This window comes from Andrographis paniculata, unplaced genomic scaffold, assembly GCF_009805555.1.
Source record: "Andrographis paniculata isolate CXL003 unplaced genomic scaffold, ASM980555v1 Contig59END, whole genome shotgun sequence".
Taxonomy (NCBI): Eukaryota; Viridiplantae; Streptophyta; class Magnoliopsida; order Lamiales; family Acanthaceae; genus Andrographis; species Andrographis paniculata.
The window spans coordinates 3,982,607-4,004,627 of NW_026137594.1; the positions used below are offsets into that span (position 1 = coordinate 3,982,607).

The 22,021-nt window shown below is 29.7% G+C and overlaps 2 protein-coding genes and 1 long non-coding RNA gene across 6 annotated transcripts; 1 reads left to right on the forward strand and 2 right to left on the reverse strand.

Annotated features, from left to right (window-relative positions):
- Window positions 1–1,513: 1,513 nt before the first annotated feature.
- LOC127258635 (U-box domain-containing protein 40-like) lies at window positions 1,514–3,230 on the forward strand. Its single transcript, XM_051285569.1, has one exon. The coding sequence runs from the start codon at window positions 1,702–1,704 to the stop codon at window positions 3,082–3,084; it is 1,383 nt and encodes a 460-aa protein (XP_051141526.1). The 5' UTR covers window positions 1,514–1,701; the 3' UTR covers window positions 3,085–3,230.
- A 1,702-nt stretch (window positions 3,231–4,932) lies between these two features.
- LOC127258386 (peroxidase 31) lies at window positions 4,933–6,150 on the reverse strand. Its single transcript, XM_051285203.1, has one exon. It carries the CDS (start codon window positions 6,042–6,044, stop codon window positions 5,061–5,063), a length of 984 nt encoding a protein of 327 aa, XP_051141160.1. The 5' UTR covers window positions 6,045–6,150; the 3' UTR covers window positions 4,933–5,060.
- An 8,149-nt stretch (window positions 6,151–14,299) lies between these two features.
- On the reverse strand, window positions 14,300–17,503 carry LOC127258387 (uncharacterized). 4 transcript variants are annotated; one of them, XR_007840304.1, is made up of 4 exons: window positions 17,209–17,497; window positions 16,050–16,480; window positions 15,850–15,944; window positions 14,300–15,162 (listed from the first exon to the last, which is right to left on the reverse strand). It is a non-coding gene; the product is annotated as an uncharacterized LOC127258387 (long non-coding RNA). The 4 variants fall into 4 exon arrangements; XR_007840302.1 differs by lacking the exon at window positions 14,300–15,162 and having other exon boundaries at window positions 15,190–15,944; window positions 17,209–17,494; XR_007840301.1 differs by lacking the exons at window positions 14,300–15,162; window positions 15,850–15,944 and having other exon boundaries at window positions 15,993–16,480; window positions 17,209–17,503.
- Between the last annotated feature and the right edge of the window lie 4,518 nt (window positions 17,504–22,021).

The window sequence follows — 22,021 nt, forward strand, 5'->3', positions numbered from 1 at the left end:
GAGTGAGGATAGCATTTCTCTTTTATATGTCTATAGAGTTTTAAAAAATTCAAACATAGATCGATAGAGAGGTACGAGAGAGATGTAGGAATTTCTCGAACGAACTGCACTTTTTCGTATACGTTAAGAGTCCATTGATAAGACGAATCATGTGGCAGGTGGACACGTGGGGTGTGTTTGTTTGGGGGATTTGTCCCTAAATCCACTGTTCATCCAATTTTCTCCTGAAACATTAAATTAAATACTTATTTTTTAGTTTTTATATTATACTAAAAATCAATTTTACATTCAAAATATCACATCAATACTTATTTATATGACATCATAAAACTATTCAAATTCAAAATTTTTACTATTCAAAACCCCCAAACAAACACAACCGTGGAAGTTTAAACTTATGACCTCACGATGACGAGTCTACTTCCACACATCAAATTGATTTGTTGTTAATTTCGATTCGATTTAATATTAATTTGATTTTATTCAAATTAATTTTTTGGACCAACTAAATACATAATTATCTCCAACCGACCAATTTTATTTATGCAGTTTAACTTAAAAAATATAGTTTGCATGTTATTTTTACTTTTAAAAAGTATTATTTAAATATTTTATTTTATATATTATTTTAAATAATTTTTTATATTTATAATTAATATTTTCTTTAAAAAATAAATAAAAAGAATTATTATACAAAAATTTTAAATATATATATACACACACCAATCCAATAAAATAGAATCGTTTGCACTATAGCAATCATCATTTTTTATATCAAAATTGGTGTGCAGGTTGGAGAGTGAAAACCCAATTTATGGGGCCGCAGTCATCAAAATTTCAACCCCATTGCCCGTTGGAAATGACCTAATAGTATTTTTCTACATTTCTCTCATCCAATCCAATCCAATCCATCATCTCCTTTTAATCAATTCTGTTTGTTTAATATTTTAATTTAAATTTCTTTTGTGATAGTAATATAAAATAAATAATACTTTATCTTAAATTATTAATTTTTGTTAAAAAATAAAATCTACTATAAACTTTACATATATTGATAATCATATAAAAAAATAAAATAAAATTTAATTGAATGAACAAATTCTTGTTTTCTACTTTTTTTCATTTTATTATTACAATTCCATTTTATACCATAGACCTAATTTCTCTATATACATACGATCCACGTGACATGCACAAGACATCACGACAATGAAGGCATTATTTATTGCAGCAACAACCTATTATTTGATAAACTATGAACCTGCTCGTTTGTAAAGACTAAAGGTGCGTGCATGGAGGAATAATCCTCTTTTAGTGGTAGTGATTATTATCATCATCAACAAAACCAAACAATCCAAATGTCAATTGGGATTTTGACTTAATCACGACTAATTTGTAGCTAATAATTATGAGGAGTGACATCCAGCTTAGCACACAGAAACTTAGCAACTAAGTTGAAGAAACACAATCATTATAAAATGTGATCATATATATATATATATATATTGCCTGATTTCATGCATATGCAGAGACCCTTTTTGGCCCATATTTCTTACCAACTTCCTATTAGCTTTCCGAAGAACTATGACCAATTCTTGCACCAAATACGTACCTTAAATTCTGTTGCATCCGTATCCTTTGATCAGTGTTCTTCATCCTCTACATGTGATCTCTTTTTTCTTCTGCAGAGGAAGATTGTCAATGGTGAAGAAGCACAGATGGAAGATTCTCTTCCACAAGTCATCACCGCCGCCGCCGTCGTCTCCAATTCCGGCGGAATTTCTGTGCCCACTGTCAGGTACAATCATGGCGGATCCTGTTATTGTCGCCTCTGGCCACACTTTCGAACGCAATTGCGTCCTTGCCTGCGTTTCCCTCTCCTTCGTCCCCATTCTCCCCGCCGGCGCCGCAGCGGATTTCTCCGCCGTCATCCCCAACATCGCTCTCAAGTCTGCAATTCTCAACTGGTGTCGTCTCCAGCACGTTGAGCCTCCGAAATCGATCGAATTTCACTCAGCTGAAAAAATTGTGCGGAATCTGATTCACCGATTTCCGGCGACCGAGTTAGAACGAACTGTGAAGCCTCCGGCTGATCGGAGTTCCTGTACGCCACCAACGATTCGACCTTCGTGTTATTCCTCCTGTTCGTCGTGTGAAACAGAAATTTCCAGCCCTAATTTATCAGAAGAGGAAGAAATCGTCGTGAAATTGGAAAATCCCCAAATTCACGAGCAAGAGGAGGCGCTGAATACACTCCGGCGACTGACACGAACTCGGGAGGAGACGCGCCTCCGTCTCTGCACGCCGCGGCTGCTCTCGTCGCTGAAATCGCTAATCGCTTCGAATCATCCGTCTCTTCAGGCGAACGCCGCCGCGGCGGTGGTGAACCTCTCCTTGGAGAAACAAAACAAGGTGAAAATCGTCCGATCCGGAATCATTCCACCGCTGATCGACGTTCTCCACGGCGAATTCCTCGAATCAAAGGACCACGCCGCCGGCGCGCTCTTCAGTCTATCCCTCGCCGACGAGAACAAAACCGCAATCGGCGTGCTAGGCGCTCTGCAACCGCTCCTCCACTCACTCCGTTCCGAGTCCGTACGCACTCGAAACGACGCCGCTCTGGCTCTATACCATCTCTCTTCGGTGCAGATCAACCAGGCGAAATTGATTAAGCTCGGAGCAGTTCGGAATCTGTTAAACATGGTGAAATCCGGTCATATGTTGAGCCGCGCAATGCTAATCTTACGGAATTTGGCTGCCAATGCAGAAGGAAGGACGGCGATGCTCGAAGGCGGCGCCGTGAAGTGCTTCGTCGCCTTACTGAGTGACGGAAAGCTGGAGTCGCCGGCGGGGCGAGATAGGTGTTTGGCGGCGGTTTACTGGCTGAGCCGCGGCGGATTGAGGTTTAAGGCGCTGGCGAAAGAGGCGGCGGCAGAGGAGGTTCTGATGAAGCTGGAGAAAACAGGGAGCAAGGTCGCCGGAAGAATTCTGGAGGCATTGAGAGAAAAAGTAGAATTTGATGAAAAGGATGAAGAAGAAGTGAATTGGGTAGAGTTGCTTGGTTTGGAGGAGGATGGTGTTTAATTTGAAAACTGCAATTTCATTATTACATCACTATCACTGTAATTGTCACACCACAGTTGATATGTTAACTTGAAATTGTTGTTTCGGAATGTTTTATGGTTAAGCCTATCTCGATCGGACAATTTCATTTATACAGTTATAATTATAATATAATTGTTACAGTAATTTAACTCTAATCCACGATTCTATAACTCCAAAAAGAATATTCTCTAAATATTTTATTTTATAGTATATTATTTTAAATAACTTTTTATATTAAAAAAATATAAATATATATAATTAAAATATAAAAAATAACGGATTGGTCTTTATAGAGACCAATTTACAATTTGTAAAAATTAAAAAACACCATAAATGATATTGCTACAGTGCAACACCAAAAATAGGAATGAGAATAAAGTTACGTTGGAGAAGCATATTTCCAAATATGAAGCTGCAACGCCATAATTAGCGTTACCTAGAAGAAGGCCTAAGAGCAAACAACAATGAATCTAACTTGGATGGCCTCCCACCAAAAGACTTCTTGTATATTCAGGTTGTTGTGTTCTGTTATGAATCTTATGTTTTTCCTATTGAAATTTTTTTTTTCTTTCAAAAATATTAAATCAAATCATTATTATTTTTTATATATTATATTACAAATTTATTTTATATTCAAAATATCATATCAACCTTTATTTATATTATATGAAATAACTATTCAAATTCAATTTTTTACTATTAAAAAATTCAAACTCAAAAACTAAAATTCACAATCAAACACAATAATAGAGTTCATCTATGAGACATTATGCATGATTTTGATTTAATAGGTTGGAGAACTCGACCCGCAATCCAAACTTTTTAATCCGGCCCGATTCTAAAGTCATGATCCGATCCGGCGCTCTTATATCCCCTTTTCCTCTTCTCACTCTCTGGTTTTTCATCTTCGCGATTATTCTCGGTGAGTTTTAAGGATTTTTTTTCTTCGCAATCATTCTAGTTCGATTCATTCCGGTAAGTTGTTCCTTTTCATATTCTTTGTGAGTTCTTGGCGAAATCGGTCAGGACTCTAGATTGAGTCCGTAGGTTTGGGGTTTTGTTTGAAGGCGGCTGAATTAATCCCTAAGTGATTCATTAGGTTGTAGATTGAACCGTCAAAATAATTTCCCCAATCGTACTTATTGAATTGTTTTGGGAATCGCCGGAGGAGGTTTCCAGAAGAGCTATCGAGCTGCTCTTTGCTGGAGGAGGACATCGCTGCTGCCGGAGGAGGAAGAACTGCCGGCTGCCACTGTGTTGACATTGTCGATTGAAGTGATGTCCTAATTTTGGAATTGGATCTCGGCCAAACAAACACACAAACAGGAAAGTGATTTTTTGCTTTCAATCTTAGTTTTCTTTGTTTTGGGCACTTAGCTCCGGTATTGTTGTTTGACAAATTAGAATAAAAACACAACAAACACGATCAACTTTAAGGCGTTTTTGTCATTTTATTTGCTTTTAAATGTTTTTAATTACATTTAGGCTTTAAATTCTTGATATTATATCCCATCAAACTTTTATTATTTTTTAATAAAAATAAAAATAAAAAAATCCCATCAAATCATCTTTCATTCTAATTGAGAGAGGCATAGGATTCCAATTAGTGGCATTGAAATTGGCAGCACAAGCAGCAGCTGTAGCTGTATGTATGTATGTATGTATTATTGAAGTTCTTTCTTTCAATGCTTTCTAACAAAACCTAACAAGGACATTAAATTTTACACACAAAAGGGTGCAACTGTTGCAGACAGTATAAACAAATTATTAATTAATTAAGGGACCGGACCTACAAATAAATGTCGATGTTGATGTCAATTACCATAATCACATGAAAAATAAATAGATAGAAAAGTAACGCCTCAATACCACCACCATCTTCGACCATTCACCAATATACAATCCACATATAATGTATCAAATAATTAATTAATTAATTAAAAATGAAATTAATCTCAATTATTAAAGGCGTCGCACCTGCGCCGAACCTCGCCCCTTCTTCCGGTCTTGACGCCGTACGCACTGAGCTTCTCCATGGCTCTCGCAAATGCCTCAAAAAATGCAGTCTGATTTCTGGAATACAAATCCACATACCTTCTGGTTCTCCAATCCATGCTCAACGCGTGATCCGACGACAGCAGGCCCAATCCTTTCTGCACATTGCTGTAGTACATGTTGTCGAATTTGTTGGGAGTGATAACGTCGTTGAACACCGATAGCGTCGGATTCCTCCGGTAATCTGCGCACGCACTCCGCAGGGACTTGGCGAATTCGCTATAATACGCCGGATCGGACTGCGATGTGCGGCTGTAGTTGTAGAGGATGGAGCTGAACTCCTTGCAGTGCGAGAATCCGATGGTGTGAGCGCCGGAGAGAGCAACCATTTCCTGTACGGAGAATCCTTTGGTTTGGAATATCCGAACCATCTGATCCATCGACATTGCTGGCCTCGGGATGTTGCCTTCGACATCGGAAGCTCGGGAGGTGAGCGAGTCCTTGCGACCTAATCGGACGGTGTAGAACGGTCCGCCCATCATCACCACCAGATTGCGCGTCGCGACGGCGAGGATGTCGGCGCAGGAGACCACGCCGGGGCAGGTGAGTTCGAGAGCGGTTTTTGCGCGCACGACGACGTCGAAGCCGTCGCCGGGGAGAGAGAGGTTAATTTCGGCGTCGCGTTCGGCTTTGCTGAATCGCGTTGAGGAGATGAGTACCGACGCGTCGCAGCCTAGGACGAAGCAATCGTGGAAGAAGAGGCGGAGAGCGGCGGCGGCGGTCGTCGGCGATGAGATCTGCTTGTTGGTGGTGGTGTCCTGCACGATCTGCTCGAATCGGGGGCAGGATCTGCGGTAGTAGCCTGTGGTGAGGAGCGGGCGGCGCTGGGCGTGGGCGGCGGGGAGTATGAGGAGCGTCAGAAGCAAAATCAACGGCGGAGACATGGCAGTTTCCGACTGTGCTCAGCTCCGCTCTGCTCAACTCTGCAGCTTCAGTGGAGATGGAAGAAGAGCGTAAGTTAAAAGTTTTAGGGGCGGTGTGCATAACGCGCCTGTGTTTGTTAATGTGGTCATGGGCCGTTTTGGGTTTATGCCTGTGCTTGTGCGCTTGAGCTGTACGTAGGGCCCACGTGGCTACGTGGCGAGTCGGTGGTTTTATGCGTTTTGTGGTGACTGCCCTGCCCTGCCCAGATACTTCTGCCCCGGCTTTAAAATGACCTGAATTTACAAAACTATCCATAATTAATGAAGTTCTATATTTTATACTTAATTATTATTATTATTATTTATTTATTCTTTTAGAACATGATAAACTCCGATCCAACTTACTATTCCGTAAACTAGATCCGACAAGTTACACTAAGGGTGTGTTTGTTTGAGGTTTGGATTTCGAGTTGGGATTTGAATAGTAAAAATCTTAATAGTTATATAATGTGATATAAATAGGTGTTGATGCGATGTTTTGAATGTAAAATTAATTTTTAGTATAATATAAAAAATGAAAAATAAGTATTTGATTTAATATTTTTTAAAAAAAATTAAATAAATAATATAAATTCAATCCAATCCCTCAATCACGCCCTAGTAGAACTGTATGTAACATTTAAATCTGAAAGGCATCTGAATTTGAAACAATGATCGAACACTATCTAACACACTATCACGTCATTTAATTATTATAAATATTATTGTTTTGAGGAAGTCGAGAGATGCCCTAATTAAAGTGAACGATGTTTCCGCCAGATCACATGCCCATGTCTTATTCCTACAGCACACTTATATATTATTATTATTGTTATTTATATTTATTTATTACAAGGGTCAAATAATTCACACATATCGAAGGCGGATTTTTCCGTCTATCCCATACAAATAGATTGACTAATGCTCATTCATCTCTATTGATGAAGTGCTAGCAGTAGTATGGCACCAATAATTGTTTGGATTTATTTTTTCATTATTATTTTTATTAAAAAAAAAACATTATTTCAAATTCTTATTTTATTTTAAATTGTATTTTTATTTCGTAGGAAAAAAAAAGGTACCAATATGATGTTGAATTTACGCCTCATTCTATACAAATACAATATAAGATTTATAGTATGTAATATATTCCTATAAAAAATATATAATATATGTTTCAAAGACGAACATACAATATATGTTCTTATTAAGTATTAAGTAAAAATGTGCTATTGCAATTTTTTTTTTTTTTTGGATGATGTGAGAACCCGCAATCGCTACCCAAAAGTGCGCATGAAAGTCACACTAGGCGAATCATGTGTGGCAGGTGACCTGAAGCGTCGGGGGTTTGAACCCATGACCTCACGGTCACAAGTCCAACCCCTACACCACCAGGTTTGCAGGATGTTAGATTCGGCCGAGGGTTTACCTAGTGTGCACTTTCGGATAGCGACTGCGAATTCCTACATATATGAATTAGGCATTCAAAGTGATATATACAATATATAAATATATATAATCTACATATATATATACTAGAACCCGGCGCGCGCGATGCCGCGCCGGTGTGTACAATAAAAATAATTTCGTATAAAATATATACATACACATGTAAAACAAGTAAACAAGTTCGATATGATTGTAACAAAATCAAAGTAAAACAACCTCAACATTTAACTTAAAACGTGATGCAAATTTTAGGTCGCTTACTGTACTTGGAGAGATCAGGAATGCCAGTGGCTGGAAGTGAAATTGAAAGTAAAGAAAGCTAAGCCTAAACCATAGACGCCCATTTCCAAAAAATGATTTCAGCTAGAGCTTTTAGCTTATTAACAGCTTTTAGCTGTTTGATCAGTTAAAAAGCTAATTTAGGTGTTTGGTAATTTAACTTTTTTAAAGAGCTTTTTGGATCCAAAAAGCTCGTGGGTGAAAAACTCATTCACCCAGCTTTTTGAAAGAATTTTTCATTTTAATTTTGGTTATTCCTTATTTACCTTTAAAACTTAATTAATTTTTTTATACATATAAATATATATTTATAGTTGTATTTATTAATTATTTTTAATATATTTAATATTAAATTATATCTTTATTTTTGTAAATTTAAAATAATTACTATTATTAATTATTACACATAAATTATTTTATTTGTAAAATATATAAATTTTTAAAACTAAATTAAATTAAAAAAATAAAGGTTATTAATTTATTTATATATATTAAAACAATAATTTAACATAATAAAATATATATATATGAAAGATTTATTATTTTATATTTTACATAATTTCAATAAAAAATTATTATTTTTTAGTAAAAATAATTTTCTCAAATCTAAATAACAAAAATAAAAATAAATATTTTATAATATATTTATAATTTTCAATAATTAATAACAAAAATTTTCGTAAATTTTAAACCAAAATGAACAAAATTAAATATTTTAAAAAATAACATATCAATGTCCTTAATAGTCATTTTATATATGAACAGCTAATGTCAAACAGTTATTTTATCAAACACTTTAATACAAACCACTAATTGAATCAGCTAGTCAAACCAGCTAATTGAATCAACTAACTGCTAAGAGCTAATTGAATAAGCAGCTAAAATCTATCTGCTAATTGCTAAACGCACCCTAAGTAAAATAGGAAGACAGACATCTTCTATTCCAAAAAATTTAAAACATGCGGATGACAACGAAATGATCTTTTAGTAAATTCCACAAAAAAAAGATATGTTATATGATTATTACCAATCTTCTTTAAGGTGCGTTTGTTTGGGGGATTGGATTTTAAATCCACTGTTCATCCCATTTCCAAAAAAAAAAATATCAAATTAAACACCTATTTTTTATTTTTTATAGTATACTAAAAATTAATTTTACATTTAAAACATCAAATCAACACCTATTTATATCACGTCATACAACTATTAAAATTCAAAATTTTTACTATTCAAATTCCAACTCGAAATTCAAACCTCCCAGACAAACACAAATGTAAGTAATGAAACATCTACAAGCATCAGTAAAGTCATAATATATTCTATGTAAACCAACTACATGTAATAAAAAAATATTATGGTTTAAATTAATTAGTTACTAACCATGTAAGTAAAAAAAGGCAAAAATGCATAAGACCAATTTTACCTAACCACTTAAAATCATTTCTCAGTTAAAATACCATAGTAAATCTAAATTACTAACAAACACATACAACCTTAAAAGAAGTATTATTCATAAAGTCAAGGTATCAGTTCTTTCTTGAATCGCTTTTTTCTGTTGGTGTCATCCTCACTCGTAAATGATTAGTGTCCCTTTCGAGGTTAAAAGCGGTAGGTAGCCTTGTTCCTATAGGAATCTATACGCTTTGATTGGAACTTGAAAAGCTAGAACCTTAACTTGAGATTTTAAGAGATGTAACCAATATGAGAAACATTAGAAAGTGAATTCAAATATTGAAAAACATAACTTTAGAACAATGTTAGCAATTAGTATTGTTCTCAATATTAAGCAATATAACCAATATATGCAATGGATGAAAAATCACCATTACTCGCATATTATTGCATTATGATGTATGATATTGTATTGAGGGTAAAAAAGTCATTTCCCCTAAATGTGTGTATACATAGGAAAAAATGAAACAAATTGTAAATGTTCGATAACAAATATGTGTGTTTGCTTAGGCAAAAATATAAAATTCAACCCAAGAAACTTTTTGGGACATAATATATGTGAAACAAAACTCAACTAATTTTTAGATTTGGATATATAAATATATATATAACCTGACTTATTTGGACAAAACGCTTAATCAGAAATCGGAAACTTTGAAGTTTCCAACAGCATCCAAAAGAAAAGTTTTATGGCTGCACCGTCAAAGGTAATCGTTAAAAAGGTTCAGCATATGAATTTAAGTATTACTGAAATAAGTTAGCAGCCGCATGAACTATCTTTATATATCTATAGAAGACTCCCATGTTGACTGCTATGGCAATAGAAACAGCATTAATAAGCTGATGAAAATACTCCCGCTTCATCTTCTCGCATCCTTCTATGGTTCACCTTCATAGTACAAATTACTATTTATAAAAATATACTTTAAAAATCAATTTTGACTAACATGTAAACATAGTTCTAAAGAAAATCTGCATAGGAATATATATATATATTTTGTAAGTATTACATGGTGTGCTCTTAATGTAATACTTAGTGAGGTTATGAAGTGCAAAATTACACGTTCAATGAAAATGCAAAACGAAATGCTTCAAACTCTGAAAAATGGTTTAAAATCACAAGCATACCATCTGAACTCCGGCCTGAATGTAATCGAATTTAAAAATAAAATAGCAACAGCACACTCCAGTGCTAGCGTAATCAAATTTGAGAATAAAGTAAAACCATTATTCCAAATTTGAGCTATCGCCAATCCGTTGCACTTCTAGATTATCTTATTCCTCACATCTGCCTAATCGATCGTTCATTCCCAAAAGCAATAACCGTAAGTAAATTCTACAAAAAATATTGAAACGGAAATCTACATAAAGGCTTGAAGTTTCCCTTGGGGGAGAAGGCGATGGATGGGCCAATCTTGGAGGTGAGAAATTTCGCCAATGATCTGAAAGCAATAGCTGATTCTTGGCGACTACTGTCTTATATATTGTGAAGGCTACGCCATGCTATAAATAAGAAATAGTACTTCATTTCAGTTTTGAGAGTTAATAAAACATTCTATTTTGCCGGGTGCATTTATAGTGTTCTTACTTTAGTGTACATTAGAGATGTGTACGAGACTGCACTAGCGAGTTCTCGAAGGAGTCTAAGAATTGCTAGACCGACGGGAAGGTGATCGATGAGGAACCATCCCACCCGTTACAAGTGGACAGTGGGGTGAAAAATGGGGTTGAAAGGAAAAACTTAGATGAAGAATCATTTTGTCGAACAGATTGTGAGCGTGAACCAAAAGCCAGAACTTCGACAAAGGTTCGAGTAAAGTGGACGCTGACGAATCCATATCCGCAACCAAAGCTCATTAAAATGAACTTTATCTTGTTTCTGTCAAAATTGGGGGAATTTTGAAGGAAATGAAATATGTTTATGTTTTTAATTTATAAAATTACTATTATATTTCTAATATTATATACTTCCTCCGTCCACACGCAAAGTAAACATTTACTTTTGGCGCTGTGTTTAAGAAATAATAGTAGTATTTTAATTATAGTGGGTAGTTAAAAGTAGTAAAATGACATTTTTGCCCTTATTTTTTTGTGTAAAAGTAATGATGTGATGTAAAGTAAGGATATTTGTGGAAAAAAGTGAAGTATTTAATAAAATATTTATTTTGTAATTGGACGTCCAAAAATAGAAATATGTATACTTTCTAGCTGAACGGCGAGAGTATTACTTTATCTATATTTAATTATACAAAAATTATACTCCGTCCGTCCCATCGAAATTGAATCCTTTGATTATGGACATGTTATTTAAGATAAGGATTTTTAATTAGTTAATAATAATTAGTTATGATATTATTTTTTATATAATTAATAATATTTATAGTTTTAAAGTAAATTTAATATATATGATTAAAAAAATCAAAATATATGTTTAAATATTTAAAAACTATATAGCAATTAAAAAATATATGTAATATAAATATCATTTTGTAAAGAATAAAATTTTCTATAATATACGTAAATACAAAAATATTTTTCTATTTATAATTAACATAAATCAATTTTATAAAAGATGTGTAGTTTTAAATATAGATAAAAATATTTATTTTTTAAAGAAAAATAGAAATAAAGGGGTTTTGAGTGGGTCATACGTCATTTATGATATTATATGTTATGTAATTAATTAAGTTGATTTATATTTGTTAAATATATTTTTTATTTAATAATTTTTACCAAAAATAGAAATGTGTCAATTATTACGGAACAGACAAAAATGAAAATAGTGTCAATTATGGTGGGACGTATTTTATAATTAATAATTAGTTATAATATTTTTAAATTTTATAACGTAATTAAATTATAAAATAAAAAATTTTATATAAGGTGAAAAGTTAAAGGATGGATGAACGGCGACGAGGCGATCACGGCAAAACTTCAATTTATATGTTATTTTTTTATAGGTTGAAGGGTAACATTGTCAATTCAAGTGGCAAAGGTACAAAACTTCCATTTATATATTATAATAATATAATATACACATGTATTAAGTGGGGTTGGGTGATGTTGGGCAATTTTAATGTTAAGGATCTGATGTTTATTTGACACTATTTATTTTTTAAAAAATATTATTTTAAATATTTATTTTTATAAAATATCAAATCAAATATTAATTTTATATTTTTTCAAATTCTAAAAGGCTCTGTTAACACCCCTATCTAAATGGAGCTATAAATTGTGTGTTGGCTATGAGATTATGGCTTTTCCTAACTTTATAACATATATATATTTATGATAGTCCATCAAGAGACAAAACATTCTATGGTATATTATTTTAATACAAAACTCAAACCAATTTTTTTTTTTTTTTTTTTTTTTTTTTTTTTTTTTAAACCCATCAAAGAAACATACCCTTTCCATTGCTTGTTAGGCTTAGGTACAAGACAATCAACACCACATGGAGCTGTTATATATTTATACGAGCGGAATACCCATGCGTCGGAAATCAACAAAAAAAATTATAATTATATATTTTTTATTTAATAGTAATTTTTTTATATATTATATATATTTTTAATCAATATAAAAAAATATAAAATAATGTCAATGAATTATAGTATCTTCGTCTATAAAGTAAATATTTAATTTTGTAGCAATTTACTTTTATTGAATATAAGATTATAATATAATAATATTAATTAAAATAATTTTGAATACAAAATAAATTACATTTTAAAAATTTAATATAATTATTTTTATATCTTCTTTATAAACGTAATTACAAATAAAAATTATTTATCAATATATACTTTGTAATTCTAGAATAAATTTAAAACCTAAATCTATCATTATTAAAATTCATATATAAAAACAAAAGAAAAAATATATATACATAGCTTTTTTTTTAAACATATATATGTGTTTACATAATTATTTTTAAAATTAGTAAAATATCTGCATTTACCTTTGGATAGTACTATGCATTTATTTTAAATTTATAATAAAAAATATATCCAGAATCTACACAATCTTTCCGATAAATATCATACAATAAATTAAAAAATAAAAATATATAATCCAACAATACTCTACAAAACAAATTTCTTATTCTACTGTTTAAAAAACAAAGGAAAAACAAATAAAATCTTCACTACACCTATAACAACAATTTTAAACAAATAAAATCTTCACTACACCTATAACAACAATTTTAACGCATCTTCTGATCTGAGCGTCGCGCAAGCTCGAACTAAAAACATCATCATCATCTACCATTATCCACTAATTATCGGCCAAACACACGCACCAAATAGAGTCGACATCAGTCCACTGTTCGAGCACAAACTTTTCCAAGAAATATGTAATATAACTAAAATAATTTAATGTTAAAATAACAATTTAATTTATTATGAACAAAATCAATTAAAAAATATATAAAAACTATACATATATTTGGAATGAGAATTTAAATTACACTTAAATGTATAATAAAATAATTTTTATATATTACAAATTTAAAAACCAGCACTATCACTAAACACCTCCATTTATCTTTTTTTTTTTTTGTCTTTTCTTCTTTGTTCCCTTTTTTTTTTATGATTTTTTTTTTCTTTAACATTCATATCTTTCTGTACCTGATGCTACGACTTAAAGCAGATCACTATAGGAAGAAATTAAATACAAAATGAAAAAAAATAATCATAAATAAATTCAAAATTTCAATTTAAATGTCTAAAAAAAATATTGTCTAACTGCAGTAAATATAACATCGTTGAAATAAATCAACAAATCTAAACAAAATCAATTAAAAAAATAAATAAAAGCTATACATATATTTGGAATAAGAATTTAAATTACACTAAAATGTATAATAAAATAATTTTTATATATTAAAAATTAAATCACCACCAAACACTATCACTAAACACCTCTATTTATCTATTTTTTTTCTTTTCTTCTTTGTTCCCGTTTTTTTTTTTTCTTTTCTTCTTTGTTCCCGTTTCTTTTTTTTTTCTGATTTTTTTTTCTTCTTTTAACATTTCTCTCTTTTTGTACCCTGATGCTATAAGTGAAAGCAAATCGCTATGGGAAAAAATTAAATACAAAATGAAAAAAAAAATAACCATAAATAAATTAAATTTTTTAATTTAAATGTCTAAAAAAAATATTGTCTGGCTGCAGTAAATATAACCTCGTGAAACCATAAAAATAAATCAACAAAACTAAACAAAATTTAGGAATAAAAGCTAGCGAATCCTCCGGCAAACAATTTAGAAAATAACTTTATTACTCTCCACACCAAAATAAACAATTTAGAGAATAACAAAATAAACAATTTAGAGAATAACAAAATAAAAAAACTTAAATTATAGAAAAATTTATTGGATAATTCATCAATGAAAATTTATTGAAAAATTTAAATTATAAAAAAAATATATATATTGGATAATTCATCAATGAAAATTTATTCAAAACTTCAAATTCATTGAAAAATTTACTTTTAAAAAAATAGACTTCTGCTGCTCCTGGTTTTTCTTGAAGAAAATTTTTGTAAAAAAGTCGGGGCTAAAAAATTATACAAAAATTCAAAAAAAATGTAATTAATAAAAATAAATATGAATAAAATAACAGGAAAATATAAGAATTTACTTCAAGAGGAAGACGGACTTCTGCTCCTATTCCGGTGGCAATCTTTTCAGTAGAAAAATTGTCTTCTACCATTAAAAAAACAGGGCTAAAAATTTATAAAAAAAAATTCAAAAATATAATTAATAAAAATGAATATAATGAAATAACTATAAAATATAAGAACTTGAGAAAGAAGTAAAAGTTTTTGTCTTCTGCTATAAATTAAATTTTAGAAAAAGAACAACACCGTGTAAAACTTGCCTGAAAAATCTTCTTATCTGGTGACAATCTTTTTCTGTAATACAAAGAGATCAAGTAAAGCAGGGCTAAAAATGTATATGAAAATTTAAAAAAATATAATTAATAAAAATGAATATAAGAACTTGAGGAAGAAGTGAAAGTTCCTGGTTATGCCATAATTTAAATTTTAGAAAAAGAACAACACTCTCTGAAACTTGCTTGAAGATCTTCTTCTCTAATTTTTTCTCTAATACAAAGAGATAAATTTCATATATAACTTCACTATAAAAATACTCTCTGAAAAACTCATCCACTTATAAATTAACTTTCAAACTGTATGTCATACAAAACACTGTAAAAGAAAAAATCAAATTAAAAAACAAAAAAATCTCAAAATTCTGAGATTACAGCATTTGAGAAATATTGTAAAAAATGAATCTGCATTGAGCTCTTTTATATATATATATATATATGATGATGATAGTGCATTTGATATGTCCATTTTTCATGTCACATTTGATATGTCTCAATCTAGTTCAATACTCCCTCCGTCTCTAGTGTCGTGGGTCACATTTACTATAAATACGAAAATTTAAGAGATGTATAGTTTATAAATAATTAAAAATATATTAATAAAATTAATTATAATAATACAAAAAATTGTAAATTAAAATAACTAATTATAACATTGTATGGGATTTTTTTTTTTCTCTTTCTTTATGATGTGGAAGCAGAGCCGAACCTAATATCTTGCAACTAGGTCTGACAAGATCTTCTTTGTTCATGCTACCATTGTCCCAACACAAGCACACGCTATGTATATGCTTAAGTGAATCACTACAAAAAAATATGTGAATGCGGCTAACGTCACTGTAGTAAAAGTCAAAATTGTTAACACGTGTCGATAACAACAATATGTCGTAAACATGATAAAGTTTCAACCTAATATGCAAAAATTGGAATTGGTAGAGGCTTCAATGATTGTATCGTCACTATCATTTTTTTCATCTTGCTCATATGCTCGGTATGCCCTAAATGGAGCATTAGGGCCTAAGAATGGTGCAAGAGATCTTGAGGAAATGTAGGTAGGTTATGTGTGTTCCTAACAAATTGACAAAATGTCTAAACGAACTTCATCAACTACAAAGCAAAATAATAATCCTCAATTAAGATATATAGAAACCAAAAAAAAAAAGGATAGATAAAGGAAAGAAGAATTAGTTGATGAGAAATGAAGCATAAGTCATAAATGGACTATCACAAAGTAAAAATTGCTAAATACCCACACCTGTTTTTGCCCCACATCACCTCTAAAGATTATTGGGACTTGCAGAGAATTTCAACATTTTGTTGTTCAACAGAACTCTCCCGAACTGCAACATTTACTGAGAAAGGGCGTAAGGTAGACAGACAAAAATGGGACATAAACAGCAGAGAAAGATTGCCAAATCAAGAGACCTTTGGAATGAAAGTAAAAGACAAAAATACAAGAACAGTAACATTTACACAGCAATTTTCAATCGTTCAGAGGGTACAGATTGAATAATTTTATAGTTTAACAGTAATATAATGAACTTCAAATGAAAGTATTACTTATAATGGAGCTTCAAAGCAAACTTCAAATATATATATATATATCTGCCATCTGCAAGCTAATCAAGACACAACAGAATTCTAATTCAAATACATGTATAATCAATCCAAGATTCTTCCACAGTAATCAAAATTCAACAAGAAGCGTTTCTTAATTCAACGGTATCCTACTACCAGTAGACTATATAATTCAGAGACTACCAACATATTATCAAAATAATTAATAAATATCAAGGGGATAGATCATTGTGACGTTCGCCAGGTGCTTCTTATCTCGAGGCCAGTTTCACGAGGGCCATAACAAGGTACATCATCAGAAAACAACGACGGAAGATTGTGACGGTAGTTGAAATACCAATATAAATAAAAACAAACACCAAATTCTGTATTTGTGAGACATTCTGAGATATGTAAGTACCACTTTGTTTAGGTTAAAATCCTTTGGGAAGATTGCATATAAGTAAAACCTGAAATTGTGAAATAACACCAAACGTTCTGAAATTATAACCTCACATCTCGACCCTTGCCTGCGACGGCGATTGTTGAGCGCTGGAGGAACGGCGGCGGTGCTGCGGGTCGGCTTGTTGAAAACTCCGTCCGTTCGTGCATATACGAGCTGCTGCGAAGCAGTAACTGGCGACGAGTCTGCAAAGACTGGTTCAAAATACGTGCAGTGTCGTCTCGCAGCGACGATACGACGGGGGTGGGGACGGCGGTGGGCGCAGCGTGAGGTTCACGGTACCAATGTACGAACTGCAAACTGTTTGGGTTTTTAACTTAATAAGTGGCATGTTTTCACCCACACATATCCTCAACCCAAATTTACTTTTTTTTTTTTTTTTTTTTGTATTAATTTATTACATCAACTTTTTATTTAAAGGTGTGTTTGTTTGGGGATTTGGATTTTGAGTTGGATTTGAATAATAAAAATTTTGAATTTGAATAGTTGTTGATGTGATATAAATAGGTATTGATGTGATGTTTTGAATGTAAAATTGATTTTTAGTATAATATAAAAATGAAAAATAGGAGTTTGATTTGATATTTTTTGGGAAAAAAAATTGGATGAATAATGGAATTAAAATCCAATCCCCCAAACAAACACACCTTTTATCTTGTTATCTTCCAATATTAGTTATTACTCTCTCTTTCTTACTAGTAGAGTTCCATTTTTTATTTCCGTATGTTTTAAAACAAGGATATCATTAGAGCTGTAAAACAAACGAACAGTTCGCGAGCTCGGCTCAGTTCGACTCGTTTATGCTCGCTAATAGCTCGTTTGTTAAGCTAAACGAACCGAACACAAAAATAAATTTTAGCTCGTTACGTTCACGAACGAGCTCGAACTTGTTCGCGAACATTCGATAGTATTTATTAAAAAAAAATTTAAATTTATAATTTTATATTTAATAAGTATATATCTTTATAAATATTATATTTCATTCTTTTTTATTTAAATTTATTAATAAAAATTATAATTATTATTAACTAAATTTAAAAAAATTTTAAAAAATTAAATAAATAAAATAAAATTTTTCTTAACGAGTCGAGTGGAGCCGAACACGAACAAAAAAAATATTAAACGAGCCGAGCTAAAAAAAAAATTAGCTCGTATATCTTAACGAACGAATACGAAGCGAGCTCAAACATGACAAGCTCGGCTCTGTTCGGCTCGTTTACTGCTCTAAGTACAATTCTCTAATTTAGTAATTGTATTACCTACCTATCGTAATAACTATCCTTTTTACTTACAATATATTACACAAATGTCACAACATTTATATTATACAATACTAATAAGGGACGGAGGGAGTATATCAAAATGTAGTACAAATTAAGAAAAAATTTCAAAAATACTTCTATTAATATTTTATAATACTAACAAAATGATATTTGTAGAAAAAAAATATACAAATATAATAATATTTTAAATATTAAGTAAAATGACGCAAAATGTGACCTTAGAGACGGACTGACGAAATACGTTTTATTATTAGGGTGTGTTTGTTTAGGGATTTGGATTTTAAATTTGAATTTGAATAGTAAAAATTTTGAATTATAATACTCGTATAATATAATATAAATAGGTATTGATATTATATTTTAAATCTAAAATTAATTTTAGTATAATATAAAAAATAAAAAGTATTTAATTTAATATTATTTTAAAGAAAAAAAATGGATAAAAAGTGGATTTAAGGGAAAATTCCCCAACAAGCACACCACTTCTCTTATTCAAACAAATAAGAGAAATGATATCATTTTTATTTATCTGGCCTCATTTTTCTGTACCAAACACAACTTCATTTCTTTGTACCAAACACAAATTTAAAGAAATGAAGTCAGAGAAATATAAATAGTATCATTTTTCTTATTTGTTTGAGTCAGAGAAATAGAACTTGAGAAATAAATCATTTCAATTTATCTGTTTTCATTTCTCTCCCATACGAAGAGAAATGAAGAGAAATAATGTTGCAGTATATATATATATTTTAATTTAATTTTTACGATATTTTAAAAAATTGTACTAAAATATAATCTTAAAAAACATTGTATATAATTTATAATTTTTTTTAAGAAAAACTCTCTTTTTATCGTCTTAATCATTTATTTTTGTCTGATCATTCATATATCTGCATTTTTTTTTTAAAATTTTCAAATCTCTGTTTTATCAAACAAGAAATTCTCATTCTCTATTCAATTCAATTTCTCTCCAATTCTATTCTCTATTCTCTACTCTCATTTCTCTCCAATTCCATTCTCCATGCAAACGACCCTAACTACTCCCTCTGCTCAACGAGCTCTAGAAATACAATATTTAAAATACTGTAGATTAATAAATTTTTAATAAAAAATAATGGTATTATTTATGTTTTTATATATAAATAATGTTGTTGAAGTTTTTATATTTTCAACATCTTAATAAACTATATATAATACGAATTAATTCAAAACTAACTTATTAAGAATTGAGGATTTTAAATATAAATATAAATATTTGTTTATAAAATAGAGAAATAAAATTTAAAAATTTTTAAATGAATTTACGCGTAATAAATTAAAATTTTAATTAAATGGATTTATGAAACCGATATACTCGTCAAATCATTCCTATTATTTCCTCCAAAACTTTTTCGAATTTTTCCAATTCTTTTTCATCTTTCTAAATGTGCTTTATAATTTCCATTTTTCTAAAAGAAGGTAAAGATAAAATAAAACTATCAAATTGAAATGGAAATTATCACTTCGAAAATTATATATAGAATTACAACTAACAAGTTTTTATATAGTAATAAATTTATTAATTTTTTTATATTTTTACTACTAAATTTTTTATTTTTTATTTTCTATTTTAGTCTATTTAAATCAAGATTTTTTATTTAAAAAAGTAACTCTCAACTAAATACTAAAACATTCATATTTTTATTTTTTAAGTTACTAAAGGTGTGTTTGTTTGAAGGATTGGATTTTTAATCCATTATTCATTTCATTTTTTCTCCCCTAAAAAACATCAAATCAGACACCTATTTTTCATTTTTCATATTATATTAAAAATAATTTTACATCAAAACATCACATCAATACATATTTATATCACATCATACAACTATTCAAATTAAAAAAATTTACTATTCAAATCCCAACTCAAAATCCAAACCTCCAAACAAACATACCCTAAGAGTAAAATAAATATTATCTCATTTTATTACATTATATATCTATAAAATACTAATTTACTTTAATTCTTGTATAAAAATCAAAGAAAAGTTTACCACAAGAAAATATTATTTTATATAATTATATGAACCCTATACAATATTTACGTACTAATCAAATTATAATTTTTTATTTAAATAATAATAATAAATAATGCTTCATATATTTAATAGTAAATATAGTAATTATGTTGTATTTGAGTTTATATTCAATTTATTTATTATATATTAGGATTTATATATGATTGATTCTAATGTTTATTGAACTTGAAACAATAAATTAATTTTTTTATTTGAGCATTTTTTTTATATAATTAAAATATACTTTCACCGTTCAAGGTCTTAATTAAAATTTAAAATTTGTAAAAAAATAAAACTTAAAATTAACATTTCATATTTTTTTACTCAATTTTTTCCCTCCTAGGTAAAATATTATAATTGGTACAGTAAATTTTAAAAAATATAATAAAAATTTACTTTAATCTTATAACTTTTTTTTTTGTATCTACTATGTAAAGATAATTTACTATGTATTTTTATAATTAATATGATCAATTTTTCTTTTGCAAGTTTTCTTTGATAAATTATTAACAATAAAATTAAAATTATAAAATAATTTATTTTTATGTATTTTTAATTAAAGATATATATATTTTATTTATTTCAAAATATTCCTAACATTAAATAAAAATAATATAAAAATTAAATTAAATTATAATAATTATGTGTATAGCACAGATTTAACCGCTAGTTTTACTGTATATTTTACTGTCAACTTTAAGGTAGTTGTAAATGACTATTTTTGTGGATTATCTTAGTGTATATACAGGACAATAATCTCATAACAAAGTATTCATTTTTTCATAAGAAAAAATATCAATTTTTTTTTTAAATAACTGTACTATCTACCTGACATTACAAATACGCTTACGACTTACAATATATTACACAAATATCATTACTTTTATATCACACATACTAATAATGTTAGTTTAGTTATTTCTACTTAATTCCTACTATATCTCAATATAATACTAATATTTTTAAAACTACGTGCAAAAAGAAAATGGATATCTAGTTATGGGACAGAGGGAGTAACAATAAATCGAACTTAAACTGTAAACTTTAAAGTTATACTTTCTCCGTCCAGCTACAAAGCATATATTTTTTTATTTTGGAACGTTCAATTACAAAGTAACCATTTCATTAAATACCTCACTTTTTTCCACAAATACTCTTACTTTACATCACATCATTACTTTTATACCAAAAAGTAAGAACAAAAATGTCATTACACTACTTTTACATACCCACTATAATTAAAATACTATTATTTTTTAAACTCCGCGCCAAAAATAAATATATACTTATTGCTTGGACGAAAGGAGTATTTATATCATTTATATACTTTATTCGTCTCATTTAATTTGTCTATTTTATTTTTTTTTCGCTAATCTCATATAATTTGTTCTTTTTTTTTAAAAAAAAATATAATTATACACTTTAATCATATTTTAAAATTCGTAATTTATAATTTTAATTTTAATTAAACTATTTAGTCATCTTACTTTTAATTTATAATTATTTTTATCAAATCATAATTAT